Here is an 18,618-nt window from a genome sequence, read left to right as displayed (position 1 = left end):
CACATGGTTAATGATGACTATAGGTACTGGTCGGTATCACCACATGGTTAATGATGACTATAGGTACTGGTCGGTATCACTACATGGTTACTGATGACTATAGGTACTGGTCGGTATCACCACATGGTTAATGACTATAGTACTGGTTGGTATCACCACATGGTTAATGATTACTATAGGTACTGGTCGGTATCACCACATGGTTAATGATGACTATAGGTACTGGTCGGTATCACCACATGGTTAATGATGACTATAGGTACTGGTCGGTATCACCACATGGTTAATGATGACTATAGGTACTGGTCGGTATCACCACATGGTTAATGATGACTATAGGTACTGGTCGGTATCACCACATGGTTAATGATGACTATAGGTACTGGTCGGTATCACCACATGGTTAATGATGACTATAGGTACTGGTCGGTATCACCACATGGTTAATGATGACTATAGGTACTGGTCGGTATCACCACATGGTTAATGATGACTATAGGTACTGGTCGGTATCACCACATGGTTAATGATGACTATAGGTACTGGTCGGTATCACCACATGGTTAATGATGACTATAGGTACTGGTCGGTATCACCAAATGGTTAATGATGACTATAGGTACTGGTCGGTATCACCACATGGTTAATGATGACTATAGGTACTGGTCGGTATCACCACATGGTTAATGACTACAGGTACCTGTCGGTATCACCACATGGTTAATGATAACTATAGGTACTGGTCGGTATCACCACATGGTTAATGATGACTATAGGTACTGGTCGGTATCACCACATGGTTAATGATGACTATAGGTACTGGTCGGTATCACCACATGGTTAATGATGACTATAGGTACTGGTCGGAATCACCACATGGATAATGATGACTATAGGTACTGGTCGGTATCACCACATGGTTAATGATGACTATAGGTACTGGTCGGTATCACCACATGGTTAATGATGACTATAGGTACTGGTCGGTATCACCACATGGTTAATGATGACTATAGGTACTGGTCGGTATCACCACATGGTTAATGATGACTATAGGTACTGGTCGGTATCACCACATGGTTAATGATGACTATAGGCACTGGTCGGTATCACCACATAGTTAATGATAACTATAGGTACTGGTCGGTATCACCACATGGTTAATGATGACTATAGGTACTGGTCGGTATCACCACATGGTTAATGATGACTATAGGTACTGGTCGGTATCACCACATGGTTAATGATGACTATAGGTACTGGTCGGTATCACCACATAGTTAATGATAACTATAGGTACTGGTCGGTATCACCACATGGTTAATGATGGCTATAGGTACTGGTCGGTATCACCACATGGTTAATGATGACGATAGGTACTGGTCGGTATCACCACATGGTTAATGATGACTATAGGTACTGGTCGGTATCACCACATGGTTAATGATGACTATAGGTACTGGTCGGTATCACCACATGGTAAATGATGACTATAGTACTGGTCGGTATCACCACATGGTTAATGATGACTATAGGTACTGGTCGGTATCACCACATGGTTAATGATGACTATAGGTACTGGTCGGTATCACCACATGGTTAATGATGACTATAGGTACTGGTCGGTATCACCACATGGTTAATGATGACTATAGGTACTGGTCGGTATCACCACATGGTAAATGATGACTATAGTACTGGTCGGTATCACCACTTGGTTAATGATGACTATAGGTACTGGTCGGTATCACCACATGGTAAATGATGACTATAGTACTGGTCGGTATCACCACATGGTTAATGATGACTATAGGTACTGGTCGGTATCACCACATGGTTAATGATGACTATAGGTACTGGTCGGTATCACCACATGGTTAATGATGACTATAGGTACTGGTCGGATTCACCACATGGTTAATGATGACTATAGTACTGGTCGGTATCACCACATGGTTAATGATGACTATAGGTACTGGTCGGTATCACCACATGGTTAATGACTACAGGTACTGGTCGGTATCACCACATGGTTAATGATAACTATAGGTACTGGTCGGTATCACCACATGGTTAATGATGACTATAGGTACTGGTCGGTATCACCACATGGTTAATGATGACTATAGGTACTGGTCGGTATCACCACATGGTTAATGATGACTATAGGTACTGGTCGGTATCACCACATGGTTAATGATGACTATAGGTACTGGTCGGAATCACCACATGGATAATGATGACTATAGGTACTGGTCGGTATCACCACATGGTTAATGACGACTATAGGTACTGGTCGGTATCACCACATGGTTAATGATGACTATAGGTACTGGTCGGTATCACCACATGGTTAATGATGACTATAGGTACTGGTCGGTATCACCACATGGTTAATGATGACTATAGGTACTGGTCGGTATCACCACATGGTTAATGATGACTATAGGTACTGGTCGGTATCACCACATAGTTAATGATGACTATAGGTACTGGTCGGTATCACCACATGGTAAATGATGACTATAGTACTGGTCGGTATCACCACATGGTTAATGATGACTATAGGTACTGGTCGGTATCACCACATGGTAAATGATGACTATAGTACTGGTCGGTATCACCACATGGTTAATGATGACTATAGGTACTGGTCGGTATCACCACATGGTTAATGATGACTATAGGTACTGGTCGGTATCACCACATGGTTAATGATGACTATAGGTACTGGTCGGTATCACCACATGGTTAATGATGACTATAGTACTGGTCGGTATCACCACATGGTTAATGATGACTATAGGTACTGGTCGGTATCACCACATGGTTAATGACTACAGGTACTGGTCGGTATCACCACATGGTTAATGATAACTATAGGTACTGGTCGGTATCACCACATGGTTAATGATGACTATAGGTACTGGTCGGTATCACCACATGGTTAATGATGGCTATAGGTACTGGTCGGTATCACCACATGGTTAATGATGACGATAGGTACTGGTCGGTATCACCACATGGTTAATGATGACTATAGGTACTGGTCGGTATCACCACATGGTTAATGATGACTATAGGTACTGGTCGGTATCACCACATGGTTAATGATGACTATAGGTACTGGTCGGTATCACCACATGGTTAATGATGACTATAGGTACTGGTCGGTATCACCACATGGTTAATGATGACTATAGGTACTGGTCGGTATCACCACATGGTAAATGATGACTATAGTACTGGTCGGTATCACCACATGGTTAATGATGACTATAGGTACTGGTCGGTATCACCACATGGTAAATGATGACTATAGTACTGGTCGGTATCACCACATGGTTAATGATGACTATAGGTACTGGTCGGTATCACCACATGGTTAATGATGACTATAGGTACTGGTCGGTATCACCACATGGTTAATGATGACTATAGGTACTGGTCGGTATCACCACATGGTTAATGATGACTATAGTACTGGTCGGTATCACCACATGGTTAATGATGACTATAGGTACTGGTCGGTATCACCACATGGTTAATGACTACAGGTACTGGTCGGTATCACCACATGGTTAATGATAACTATAGGTACTGGTCGGTATCACCACATGGTTAATGATGACTATAGGTACTGGTCGGTATCACCACATGGTTAATGATGACTATAGGTACTGGTCGGTATCACCACATGGTTAATGATGACTATAGGTACTGGTCGGAATCACCACATGGATAATGATGACTATAGGTACTGGTCGGAATCACCACATGGATAATGATGACTATAGGTACTGGTCAGTATCACCACATGGTTAATGATGACTATAGGTACTGGTCGGTATCACCACATGGTTAATGATGACTATAGGTACTGGTCGGTATCACCACATGGTTAATGCTGACTATAGGTACTGGTCGGTATCACCACATGGTTAATGCTGACTATAGGTACTGGTCGGTATCACCACATAGTTAATGATAACTATAGGTACTGGTCGGTATCACCACATGGTTAATGATGACTATAGGTACTGGTCGGTATCACCACATGGTTAATGATGACTATAGGTACTGGTCGGTATCACCACATGGTTAATGATAACTATAGGTACTGGTCGGTATCACCACATGGTTAATGATGGCTATAGGTACTGGTCGGTATCACCACATGGTTAATGATGACTATAGGTACTGGTCGGTATCACCACATGGTAAATGATGACTATAGTACTGGTCGGTATCACCACATGGTTAATGATGACTATAGGTACTGGTCGGTATCACCACATGGTAAATGATGACTATAGTACTGGTCGGTATCACCACATGGTTAATGATGACTATAGGTACTGGTCGGTATCACCACATGGTTAATGATGACTATAGGTACTGGTCGGTATCACCACATGGTTAATGATGACTATAGGTACTGGTCGGTATCACCACATGGTTAATGATGACTATAGTACTGGTCGGTATCACCACATGGTTAATGATGACTATAGGTACTGGTCGGTATCACCACATGGTTAATGACTACAGGTACTGGTCGGTATCACCACATGGTTAATGATAACTATAGGTACTGGTCGGTATCACCACATGGTTAATGATGACTATAGGTACTGGTCGGTATCACCACATGGTTAATGATGACTATAGGTACTGGTCGGTATCACCACATGGTTAATGATGACTATAGGTACTGGTCGGAATGACCACATGGATAATGATGACTATAGGTACTGGTCGGTATCACCACATGGTTAATGATGACTATAGGTACTGGTCGGTATCACCACATGGTTAATGATGACTATAGGTACTGGTCGGTATCACCACATGGTTAATGATGACTATAGGTACTGGTCGGTATCACCACATGGTTAATGATGACTATAGGTACTGGTCGGTATCACCACATGGTTAATGATGACTATAGGTACTGGTCGGTATCACCACATAGTTAATGATAACTATAGGTACTGGTCGGTATCACCACATGGTTAATGATGACTATAGGTACTGGTCGGTATCACCACATGGTTAATGATGACTATAGGTACTGGTCGGTATCACCACATGGTTAATGATGACTATAGGTACTGGTCGGTATCACCACATAGTTAATGATAACTATAGGTACTGGTCGGTATCACCACATGGTTAATGATGGCTATAGGTACTGGTCGGTATCACCACATGGTTAATGATGACGATAGGTACTGGTCGGTATCACCACATGGTTAATGATGACTATAGGTACTGGTCGGTATCACCACATGGTTAATGATGACTATAGGTACTGGTCGGTATCACCACATGGTAAATGATGACTATAGTACTGGTCGGTATCACCACATGGTTAATGATGACTATAGGTACTGGTCGGTATCACCACATGGTTAATGATGACTATAGGTACTGGTCGGTATCACCACATGGTTAATGATGACTATAGGTACTGGTCGGTATCACCACATGGTTAATGATGACTATAGTACTGGTCGGTATCACCACATGGTTAATGATGACTATAGGTACTGGTCGGTATAACCACATGGTTAATGACTACAGGTACTGGTCGGTATCACCACATGGTTAATGATAACTATAGGTACTGGTCGGTATCACCACATGGTTAATGATGACTATAGGTACTGGTCGGTATCACCACATGGTTAATGATGACTATAGGTACTGGTCGGTATCACCACATGGTTAATGATGACTATAGGTACTGGTCGGTATCACCACATGGTTAATGATGACTATAGGTACTGGTCGGTATCACCACATGGTTAATGATGACTATAGGTACTGGTCGGTATCACCACATAGTTAATGATAACTATAGGTACTGGTCGGTATCACCACATGGTTAATGATGACTATAGGTACTGGTCGGTATCACCACATGGTTAATGATGACTATAGGTACTGGTCGGTATCACCACATGGTTAATGATGACTATAGGTACTGGTCGGTATCACCACATGGTTAATGATGACTATAGGTACTGGTCGGTATCACCACATGGTTAATGATGACTATAGGTACTGGTCGGTATCACCACATAGTTAATGATAACTATAGGTACTGGTCGGTATCACCACATGGTTAATGATGACTATAGGTACTGGTCGGTATCACCACATGGTTAATGATGACTATAGGTACTGGTCGGTATCACCACATGGTTAATGATGACTATAAGTACTGGTCGGTATCACCACATGGTTAATGATGACTATAGGTACTGGTCGGAATGACCACATGGATAATGATGACTATAGGTACTGGTCGGTATCACCACATGGTTAATGATGACTATAGGTACTGGTCGGTATCACCACATGGTTAATGATGACTATAGGTACTGGTCGGTATCACCACATGGTTAATGATGACTATAGGTACTGGTCGGTATCACCACATGGTTAATGATGACTATAGGTACTGGTCGGTATCACCACATGGTTAATGATGACTATAGGTACTGGTCGGTATCACCACATAGTTAATGATAACTATAGGTACTGGTCGGTATCACCACATGGTTAATGATGACTATAGGTACTGGTCGGTATCACCACATGGTTAATGATGACTATAGGTACTGGTCGGTATCACCACATGGTTAATGATGACTATAGGTACTGGTCGGTATCACCACATAGTTAATGATAACTATAGGTACTGGTCGGTATCACCACATGGTTAATGATGGCTATAGGTACTGGTCGGTATCACCACATGGTTAATGATGACGATAGGTACTGGTCGGTATCACCACATGGTTAATGATGACTATAGGTACTGGTCGGTATCACCACATGGTTAATGATGACTATAGGTACTGGTCGGTATCACCACATGGTAAATGATGACTATAGTACTGGTCGGTATCACCACATGGTTAATGATGACTATAGGTACTGGTCGGTATCACCACATGGTTAATGATGACTATAGGTACTGGTCGGTATCACCACATGGTTAATGATGACTATAGGTACTGGTCGGTATCACCACATGGTTAATGATGACTATAGTACTGGTCGGTATCACCACATGGTTAATGATGACTATAGGTACTGGTCGGTATAACCACATGGTTAATGACTACAGGTACTGGTCGGTATCACCACATGGTTAATGATAACTATAGGTACTGGTCGGTATCACCACATGGTTAATGATGACTATAGGTACTGGTCGGTATCACCACATGGTTAATGATGACTATAGGTACTGGTCGGTATCACCACATGGTTAATGATGACTATAGGTACTGGTCGGTATCACCACATGGTTAATGATGACTATAGGTACTGGTCGGTATCACCACATGGTTAATGATGACTATAGGTACTGGTCGGTATCACCACATAGTTAATGATAACTATAGGTACTGGTCGGTATCACCACATGGTTAATGATGACTATAGGTACTGGTCGGTATCACCACATGGTTAATGATGACTATAGGTACTGGTCGGTATCACCACATGGTTAATGATGACTATAGGTACTGGTCGGTATCACCACATAGTTAATGATAACTATAGGTACTGGTCGGTATCACCACATGGTTAATGATGGCTATAGGTACTGGTCGGTATCACCACATGGTTAATGATGACGATAGGTACTGGTCGGTATCACCACATGGTTAATGATGACTATAGGTACTGGTCGGTATCACCACATGGTAAATGATGACTATAGTACTGGTCGGTATCACCACATGGTTAATGATGACTATAAGTACTGGTCGGTATCACCACATGGTTAATGATGACTATAGGTACTGGTCGGTATCACCACATGGTTAATGATGACTATAGGTACTGGTCGGTATCACCACATGGTTAATGATGACTATAGGTACTGGTCGGTATCACCACATGGTAAATGATGACTATAGTACTGGTCGGTATCACCACATGGTTAATGATGACTATAAGTACTGGTCGGTATCACCACATGGTAAATGATGACTATAGTACTGGTCGGTATCACCACATGGTTAATGATGACTATAGGTACTGGTCGGTATCACCACATGGTTAATGATGACTATAGGTACTGGTCGGTATCACCACATGGTTAATGATGACTATAGGTACTGGTCGGTATCACCACATGGTTAATGATGACTATAGTACTGGTCGGTATCACCACATGGTTAATGATAACTATAGGTACTGGTCGGTATCACCACATGGTTAATGATGACTATAGGTACTGGTCGGTATCACCACATGGTTAATGATGACTATAGGTACTGGTCGGTATCACCACATGGTTAATGATGACTATAGGTGCTGGTCGGTATCACCACATGGTTAATGATGACTATAGGTACTGGTCGGTATCACCACATGGTTCATGATGACTATAGGTACTGGTCGGTATCACCACATGGTTAATGATGACTATAGTACTGGTCGGTATCACCACATGGTTAATGATGACTATAGGTACTGGTCGGTATCACCACATGGTTAATGATGACTATAGGTACTGGTCGGTATCACCACATGGTTAATGATGACTATAGGTACTGGTCGGTATCACCACATGGTTAATGATGACTATAGTACTGGTCGGTATCACCACATGGTTAATGATGACTATAGGTACTGGTCGGTATAACCACATGGTTAATGACTACAGGTACTGGTCGGTATCACCACATGGTTAATGATAACTATAGGTACTGGTCGGTATCACCACATGGTTAATGATGACTATAGGTACTGGTCGGTATCACCACATGGTTAATGATGACTATAGGTACTGGTCGGTATCACCACATGGTTAATGATGACTATAGGTACTGGTCGGTATCACCACATGGTTAATGATGACTATAGGTACTGGTCGGTATCACCACATGGTTAATGATGACTATAGGTACTGGTCGGTATCACCACATAGTTAATGATAACTATAGGTACTGGTCGGTATCACCACATGGTTAATGATGACTATAGGTACTGGTCGGTATCACCACATGGTTAATGATGACTATAGGTACTGGTCGGTATCACCACATGGTTAATGATGACTATAGGTACTGGTCGGTATCACCACATAGTTAATGATAACTATAGGTACTGGTCGGTATCACCACATGGTTAATGATGGCTATAGGTACTGGTCGGTATCACCACATGGTTAATGATGACGATAGGTACTGGTCGGTATCACCACATGGTTAATGATGACTATAGGTACTGGTCGGTATCACCACATGGTAAATGATGACTATAGTACTGGTCGGTATCACCACATGGTTAATGATGACTATAAGTACTGGTCGGTATCACCACATGGTTAATGATGACTATAGGTACTGGTCGGTATCACCACATGGTTAATGATGACTATAGGTACTGGTCGGTATCACCACATGGTTAATGATGACTATAGGTACTGGTCGGTATCACCACATGGTAAATGATGACTATAGTACTGGTCGGTATCACCACATGGTTAATGATGACTATAAGTACTGGTCGGTATCACCACATGGTAAATGATGACTATAGTACTGGTCGGTATCACCACATGGTTAATGATGACTATAGGTACTGGTCGGTATCACCACATGGTTAATGATGACTATAGGTACTGGTCGGTATCACCACATGGTTAATGATGACTATAGGTACTGGTCGGTATCACCACATGGTTAATGATGACTATAGTACTGGTCGGTATCACCACATGGTTAATGATAACTATAGGTACTGGTCGGTATCACCACATGGTTAATGATGACTATAGGTACTGGTCGGTATCACCACATGGTTAATGATGACTATAGGTACTGGTCGGTATCACCACATGGTTAATGATGACTATAGGTGCTGGTCGGTATCACCACATGGTTAATGATGACTATAGGTACTGGTCGGTATCACCACATGGTTAATGCTGACTATAGGTACTGGTCGGTATCACCACATGGTTAATGATGACTATAGGTACTGGTCGGTATCACCACATGGTTAATGATGACTATAGGTGCTGGTCGGTATCACCACATGGTTAATGATGACTATAGGTACTGGTCGGTATCACCACATGGTTAATGCTGACTATAGGTACTGGTCGGTATCACCACATAGTTAATGATAACTATAGGTACTGGTCGGTATCACCACATGGTTAATGATGACTATAGGTACTGGTCGGTATCACCACATGGTTAATGATGAGTATAGGTACTGGTCGGTATCACCACATAGTTAATGATAACTATAGGTACTGGTCGGTATCACCACATGGTTAATGATGGCTATAGGTACTGGTCGGTATCACCACATGGTTAATGATGACGATAGGTACTGGTCGGTATCACCACATGGTTAATGATGACTATAGTACTGGTCGGTATCACCACATGGTTAATGATGACTATAGGTACTGGTCGGTATCACCACATGGTTAATGACTACAGGTACTGGTCGGTATCACCACATGGTTAATGACTACAGGTACTGGTCGGTATCACCACATGGTTAATGACTACAGGTACTGGTCGGTATCACCACATGGTTAATGATAACTATAGGTACTGGTCGGTATCACCACATGGTTAATGATGACTATAGGTACTGGTCGGTATCACCACATGGTTAATGATGACTATAGGTACTGGTCGGTATCACCGCATGGTTAATGATGACTATAGGTACTGGTCGGAATCACCACATGGATAATGATGACTATAGGTGCTGGTCGGTATCACCACATGGTTAATGATGACTATAGGTACTGGTCGGTATCACCACATGGTTAATGCTGACTATAGGTACTGGTCGGTATCACCACATGGTTAATGATGACTATAGGTACTGGTCGGTATCACCACATGGTAAATGATGACTATAGTACTGGTCGGTATCACCACATGGTTAATGATGACTATAGGTACTGGTCGGTATCACCACATGGTTAATGATGACTATAGGTACTGGTCGGTATCACCACATGGTTCATGATGACTATAGGTACTGGTCGGTATCACCACATGGTTAATGATGACTATAGGTACTGGTCGGTATCACCACATGGTTAATGATGACTATAGGTACTGGTCGGAAACACCACATGGTTAATGATGACTATAGGTACTGGTCGGTATCACCACATGGTTAATGATGACTATAGGTACTGGTCGGTATCACCACATGGTTAATGATGACGATAGGTACTGGTCGGTATCACCACATGGTTAATGATGACTATAGGTACTGGTCGGTATCACCACATGGTTAATGATGACTATAGTACTGGTCGGTATCACCACATGGTTAATGATGACTATAGGTACTGGTCGGTATCACCACATGGTAAATGATGACTATAGTACTGGTCGGTATTGCCACATGGTTAATGATGACTATAGGTACTGGTCGGTATGACCGCATGGTTAATGATGACTATAGGTACTGGTCGGTATCACCACATGGTTAATGATGACTTTAGGTACTGGTCGGTATCACCACATGGTTAATGATGACTATAGTACTGGTCGGTATCACCACATGGTTAATGATGACTATAGGTACTGGTCGGTATCACCACATGGTTAATGACTACAGGTACTGGTCGGTATCACCACATGGTTAATGATGACTATAGGTACTGGTCGGTATCACCACATGGTTAATGATGACTATAGGTACTGGTCGGTATCACCACATGGTTAATGATGACTATAGGTACTGGTCGGAATCACCACATGGATAATGATGACTATAGGTACTGGTCGGTATCACCACATGGTTAATGATGACTATAGGTACTGGTCGGTATCACCACATGGTTAATGATGACTATAGGTACTGGTCGGAATCACCACATGGTTAATGATGACTATAGGTACTGGTCGGTATCACCACATGGTTAATGATGACTATAGGTACTGGTCGGTATCACCACATGGTTAATGATGACTATAGGTACTGGTCGGTATCACCACATGGTTAATGATGACTATAGGTACTGGTCGGTATCACCACATGGTTAATGCTGACTATAGGTACCGGTCGGTATCACCACATGGTTAATGATAACTATAGGTACTGGTCGGTATCACCACATGGTTAATGATGACTATAGGTACTGGTCGGTATCACCACATGGTTAATGATGACTATAGGTACTGGTCGGTATCACCACATAGTTAATGATAACTATAGGTACTGGTCGGTATCACCACATGGTTAATGATGGCTATAGGTACTGGTCGGTATCACCACATGGTTAATGATGACGATAGGTACTGGTCGGTATCACCACATGGTTAATGATGACTATAGGTACTGGTCGGTATCACCACATGGTTAATGATGACTATAGGTACTGGTCGGTATCACCACATGGTAAATGATGACTATAGTACTGGTCGGTATCACCACATGGTTAATGATGACTATAGGTACTGGTTAGTATCACCACATGGTTAATGATGACTATAGGTACTGGTCGGTATCACCACATGGTAAATGATGACTATAGTACTGGTCGGTATCACCACATGGTTAATGATGACTATAGGTACTGGTCGGTATCACCACATGGTTAATGATGACTATAGGTACTGGTCGGTATCACCACATGGTTAATGATGACTATAGGTACTGGTCGGTATCACCACATGGTTAATGATGACTATAGGTACTGGTTGGTATCACCACATGGTTAATGATGACTATAGTACTGGTCGGTATCACCACATGGTTAATGACTACAGGTACTGGTCGGTATCACCACATGGTTAATGATAACTATAGGTACTGGTCGGTATCACCACATGGTTAATGATGACTATAGGTACTGGTCGGTATCACCACATGGTTAATGATGACTATAGGTACTGGTCGGTATCACCACATGGTTAATGATGACTATAGGTACTGGTCGGTATCACCACATGGTTAATGATGACTATAGGTACTGGTCGGTATCACCACATGGTTAATGATGACTATAGGTACTGGTCGGTATCACCACATGGTTAATGATGACTATAGGTACTGGTCGGTATCACCACATGGTTAATGATGACTATAGGTACTGGTCGGTATCACCACATGGTTAATGATGACTATAGGTACTGGTCGGTATCACCACATGGTTCATGATGACTATAGGTACTGGTCGGTATCACCACATGGTTAATGATGACTATAGGTACTGGTCGGTAACACCACATGGTTAATGATGACGATAGGTACTGGTCGGTATCACCACATGGTTAATGATGACTATAGGTACTGGTCGGTATCACCACATGGTAAATGATGACTTTAGGTACTGGTCGGTATTGCCACATGGTTAATGATGACTATAGTACTGGTCGGTATCACCACATGGTTAATGATGACTATAGGTACTGGTCGGTATCACCACATGGTTAATGACTACAGGTACTGGTCGGTATCACCACATGGTTAATGATGACTATAGGTACTGGTCGGTATCACCACATGGTTAATGATGACTATAGTACTGCAGAAAGGTATCTGGGACCAGCATAGCGAACCGTGTCAGAACTGACCCTGTGTGTCTCTCTGCTGTGTCAGGTGGTCCTGTGCAGCCCGGATCGTCTCCTGCACCACAGCCGTCACTTGGAGCTGAACGGCTGGAGGATCTCTGGTCAGGAGTAGTCTGTGGAGAACGTTGAGCAGCTCTACACCTAACAACTACAACATGAAACCTGGTTAGACCCCCAACCTGTCAGCTCTGTACCCAACAACTACAACATGAAACCTGGTTAGACCCCCAGCCTGTCAGCTCTACACCCAACAACTACAACATGAAACCTGGTTAGACCCCCAGCCTGTCAGCTCTGTACCCAACAACTACAACATGAAGAGAAACCTGCCATTCAGTTATTGTTAATAGTTATTACCGCGGAGCGCGGCTTGGAGCGCAGCTTCAAACATATTGTGTAATGTGAATTGTCAATGATCACGGCCCTACGGATCCTCATAGGCCAATTATGCAATCGATATGGTTAATATGTATTGAAATAAATTATATGTACACATGAAGACAATTGAAAGAGTGAAATGAGAAACGTCATTGTTTGCTAACTGATTGACTTTGATCATGGGGATTAGAGATTGTATAACCATTCACTGTTTGTATTCTTTCATAATTTATGATAAATAGTTACGAGCCTAAATGACTCGCGGATGATTACTATTGACTTCTTAATGAACTGGACTGTTGAATTCCCTAAATTATGTTAATAATGAATGATCTGATTTGATCTTTGATTATGAATCTGATTGGATACATGTTATTTGTTTCCTTTGTGATGCAACACACTACAGACTACTCAGTAAATATACCACTTCATGGTTAAAGGAATTCCTGCCTCAGTCTCATCCATTCCTCTGTCACCTGACACGTGACCACCTGTTCACCTTCACTGTCAGTCATCCTACCTGTCCAGCTACCCACACAGATTCCACTCATCTTTCAATGGTCCTTCGAGCCGGATGATGACAACCAAAGACAGGTGAAAAGGAAATGGAGGCGGAGAGGGAAGAATTGTCTCCACTGGAAGGAAGAAGAGAGGAGGAGAGAGCAGCTGAGGGAAAGGTCTTGGAACAAAGGAAATATCCAGGAGCTAAGCCTAAAGCAACAAAGGCTTCATCCTCAATCACCAGCAGCACCAGAAGAACCAGGCAAGCACCTGGTTATCTTAAGGATTATGTGGTCAAGTTTCCGACATCAAAGGGCAAGCCCACCAGAGCTCAAAGTGTTGATGAATCAACTACATGTTTCAGCCATCAACCATCCCCTCTGAGCCAAGGACCGGAAACTGCTTTGGAGCAGGAAAGTGGTCTAAATGAAGAACCTATGGAGGAGGTAACTCCCACCGCACAGGTCGACCAGCTTCCTCAGGCAGGCTCCACTCACTCCTTAACTAATGGGAAATCGTCGAAGCACTCTAGACGGAGTGGGAGTTCGACCAGTGGATACCCCTTTGGAAGTGGCCATGGCAGCCGCCATTCACTAGCCCTCAGCGATTCACAGACCGCTGTCCTACAAGAGAGGATGAAACTCTTAGCTTTGGAAGAAATTGAGCGTCAGATTGAGGAGGAACGACAGGCTGATGAACGATGTCACCAATTGGATGTGCTGACCCGTAGAGCTCATTGCCAAGGACCTGGCACAGCAGCGACGGCACCGTCAAGCCAGAAGGGAATTGGAGGAGGCACGGATGGTCTCATCCTTCCTGGAGAGGAACAAACAGGGAGTTGACCTGACCACCCCTCCACATGGACCTGAACTGTCTGCCTTTCTTTCCCAATCTGCCCCTCTGGTACAGCATGGCCCACAGTCCCCGGCTCCGGGGTCAACAGCCAACACGGAGCACGGGAGACAGGCCACTCCGCCAACGCCCTCTATGCCAGTGAAACAAGTTAGCATTCCTCCATCTGGACAAAGCATCACTCCTTCGCCTTTCCGCCAATTACCAACCAAGGCAAATCGTTCCTTTCGTCCAGGGCCAGGCCAGTCCTCAAACAACAGGTCGGAGGGCTCTCGCCTAATTCCGGCTGCCACAAATGGTGGGTCTGGGACAGTAGGGGACCGGCCCAATGAGGCCACAGTGGGCTAATCAGAAGTCCCGGGTTTATCCTTCACGCAACCAGAAGAGGGAGCCAACATTATGAAACTTCTAGTAGCCTCAGCCTATGGAATTCCCAGACCCAAACTGCCATACTTTGAAAACGGAAAGGAGAGCGAATTTGTCCTTTTGGAAATGGCATTGGAGAGCCTACCGGGTATTCACAGTCATCTGTCAGAACGCTACAAATACCAAGTACTAATGGATCATTTGCGGTTTCCCAGTGCATACAGGCTGGCCCAATCCTTTATGCACTCCGCAACACCATACACAACAGCTCTCCAGGCCCTGAAGGCGAGATATGGTGAGCCACGTCAGCTAGTCCAGAATGAACTAAACAACATCCTGAACACGTCTCCAATTAAAATGGGAGACCATGCTGCCTTCCAAGAATTCTCCCTGGCTGTCCAATCCCTGACCTCGATGCTCCAATCCGTTGAAGGAGAAGACGGGAACGAGCTTAAATGTGTCTCCCACGTGGACAGGCTTCTTAGCAAACTTCCAGTGTACCTCAGAGACAATTTCATTGAACATTGTTTGAATAAGGGCATCCTGAAAGAGGGCTCGAGAAGCACCTATGCTCTTAGAGACCTGGCCGCATGGTTGGAGGTGAAGGCAAAGGCGAAGAGCATCGCTCACCAGGCCACAATCTCAGCCATAGAAGAAGGAATTGAAAGAAGGAATTTGAACGCCAGGAGGGACAGAAAAGGTCCATCCCATCTACTTCTCTCCACCCAAGCTGTACAGTCACAGCAAGTCCTCTTCACCAGAAGCAATCCAGATGCAGCCACTAACCTCCTTCGGAATGTTGAGATGCTCTGGAAGATGGACACATTCTCCAACCGGAAGCTACAGGAGGTCACTCGCTCGAAACATGACTCCTATGCATTAGACCTCCTGGAGAAGAGCACCACCACCACTGAAATGGATGGCGTTTGCAGGTATGCAACCCCACTGCTACGGGTGCCCAACCATCCTCCTCTGGCAACCACAACATGGACTGTACTCCCACTACTGCGTGGAACGGAGCGACGCATGGTGAAGAATCCTGAGCTTGCAGAAGTTCATAACCGAGAGATTCATAACCTTGTGAAGGCAGGCTACGTCACTGAAGTGACAGCTCATGAAGAGGGAAACGCACTCCGTGAATCCTGGTATCTCCCTCACCATGTTATCCAGCAACATGGTGGGAAGTATAGGCTTGTCTTCAACTGTTCATTCCAAGCTGCTGGTCAAAGCCTGAATGACTATCTACTCCCCAGACCAATCTTAGGTCCTTCCTTGCTCTGTGTCCTTCTCCGGTTCCGGCAGCACTCTACAGCCATCAGTGGAGACATCAAAGCCATGTTTCATCAGATTTGTTTACTGCCTTCCGACACCATACTGCTCCGGTTCATATGGCGAGATATGGAACGAGATGCAGAGCCCCCAATCTATGAATGGCAGGTACTCCCATTTGGCACCACCTGCAGTCCTTGCTGTGCCATATACGCTCTGCAGAGACACGCACGGGAGCATCCAGACAGTGACCCAGAAGTATTGGATTCAGTGGAAAATGCCTTCTATGTGGATAACTGCTTACAGAGCATACCATCCACGGCTGAAGCAAAAGCACTCCTTGATAAAAGTACGGAATCTCCTGTCCAAAGGGGGATTTGAGGTCCGACAGTGGGCTAGTAACAGAGCGGAGGTTATCCTGCACCTCCCGCCACAAGCTAGGTCCAGTAGCAGTGAACTATGGCTAACGCAGTCTGGTTCTAACCCAGAAGAGCCCACTCTAGGACTGAGGTGGAGCTGCATACCGGATACCCTGGGGTATAAGCACCGCTCATCCCAGAGTACCGAAACCCCCACTCTGCGCACCATCTATCGGACCCTGGCCAGTCAATACGATCCCCTTGGGTATATCCTGCCATACACAACACGGGCCAAAGTCTTAGTCCAGGACCTGTGGCAGACCAAGAGGGACTGGGATGAACCAATCCACCCGGCTGACCTAGTGGAACGATGGATCTGTTGGGAAATGGAGTTAACGGAGCTCTCTGATGTCCAAATGCCAAGATGTTATGTACCATCCTGTGCTGACCAACCAGGATCATGCCTGGAACTGCATGTGTTCTGTGATGCTTCGGAGCGAGCTTATGGGGCGGTTTCCTATCTTAGAGTGGAGGATAAGGCAGGCCACACCTATGTCTCCTTTGTCATGGCCAGGTCCAGGGTAGCACCCAAGAAGCAGTTGTCAATGCCTAGGCTGGAACTCAGTGCTGCCCTTTCCAGAGCCCAGTTGGCCTCTACCTTGCGAGCCGCGCTCACCTTGTCAATCCAAAGGGTCATCTACTGGAGTGATTCGACCACTGTATTGACCTGGCTCAAGTCGGAGTCCTGCAGGTATAAGGTGTTCGTCGGAAACTCGCATTGCGGAAATCCAAGACCTAACAGAAGTACAGGACTGGAGATATGTTGATAGCATAAACAATCCTGCTGATGACATTACTAGAGGTAAAACCCTTCAGGAACTGGCTCAACCCCATCGCTGGAGCTTGGGACCACCATTCTTGTCCCAACCAGAGAACGAGTGGCCGACAACCCCCAGGCGTACGGCCCCTCCGCAGCCAACTGAAGCTCATGAGTTAAGGAAGTCCGCCCAATGCTACAGCATCTCTACGGAACCAACAACGGCTCTCCCTGACCTAACACAATCCCAAACACTGCCGGATCTGATCGCCGCCACAGACCAGACCTCAGATGGGGTGGCTTCTATACCCACCTCCCTCGCGGCAGAGACACCACTCCTCCAGCAAGCACAAGCAGTTAGCTTCCCTGAGGAGTTAAAAGCTCTGAAAGCCGGTAGGGAAGTGGCTAAGGACAGCCGTCTTCTCTCTCTTGCCCCAGAATATGATCCAATCATTGGAGTGATCAGAGTCGGAGGGAGGCTGCGCCA

The 18,618-nt window shown here is 44.5% G+C and overlaps 1 protein-coding gene across 12 annotated transcripts in view; it reads right to left on the bottom strand.

Annotated features, from left to right (window-relative positions):
- heatr5b (HEAT repeat containing 5B) overlaps positions 1-18,618 on the bottom strand; it is a 100,043-nt gene that overhangs the window by 16,614 nt on the left and 64,811 nt on the right. For all 12 annotated transcript variants that reach the window (XM_090201741.1, XM_090201730.1, XM_090201736.1 and 9 more), the window contains one exon: positions 13,593-13,737. In XM_090201741.1, the coding sequence (XP_090057867.1) occupies positions 13,593-13,737 (145 nt within the window). The remainder of the gene's footprint in view (positions 1-13,592; positions 13,738-18,618) is intronic.

Source organism: Oncorhynchus mykiss, chromosome 16 (genome assembly GCF_057628025.1).
Source record: "Oncorhynchus mykiss isolate SJ-2025 chromosome 16, ASM5762802v1, whole genome shotgun sequence".
Classification (NCBI taxonomy): Eukaryota; Metazoa; Chordata; class Actinopteri; order Salmoniformes; family Salmonidae; genus Oncorhynchus; species Oncorhynchus mykiss.
This window is presented reverse-complemented; position numbering and strand designations above follow the sequence as displayed.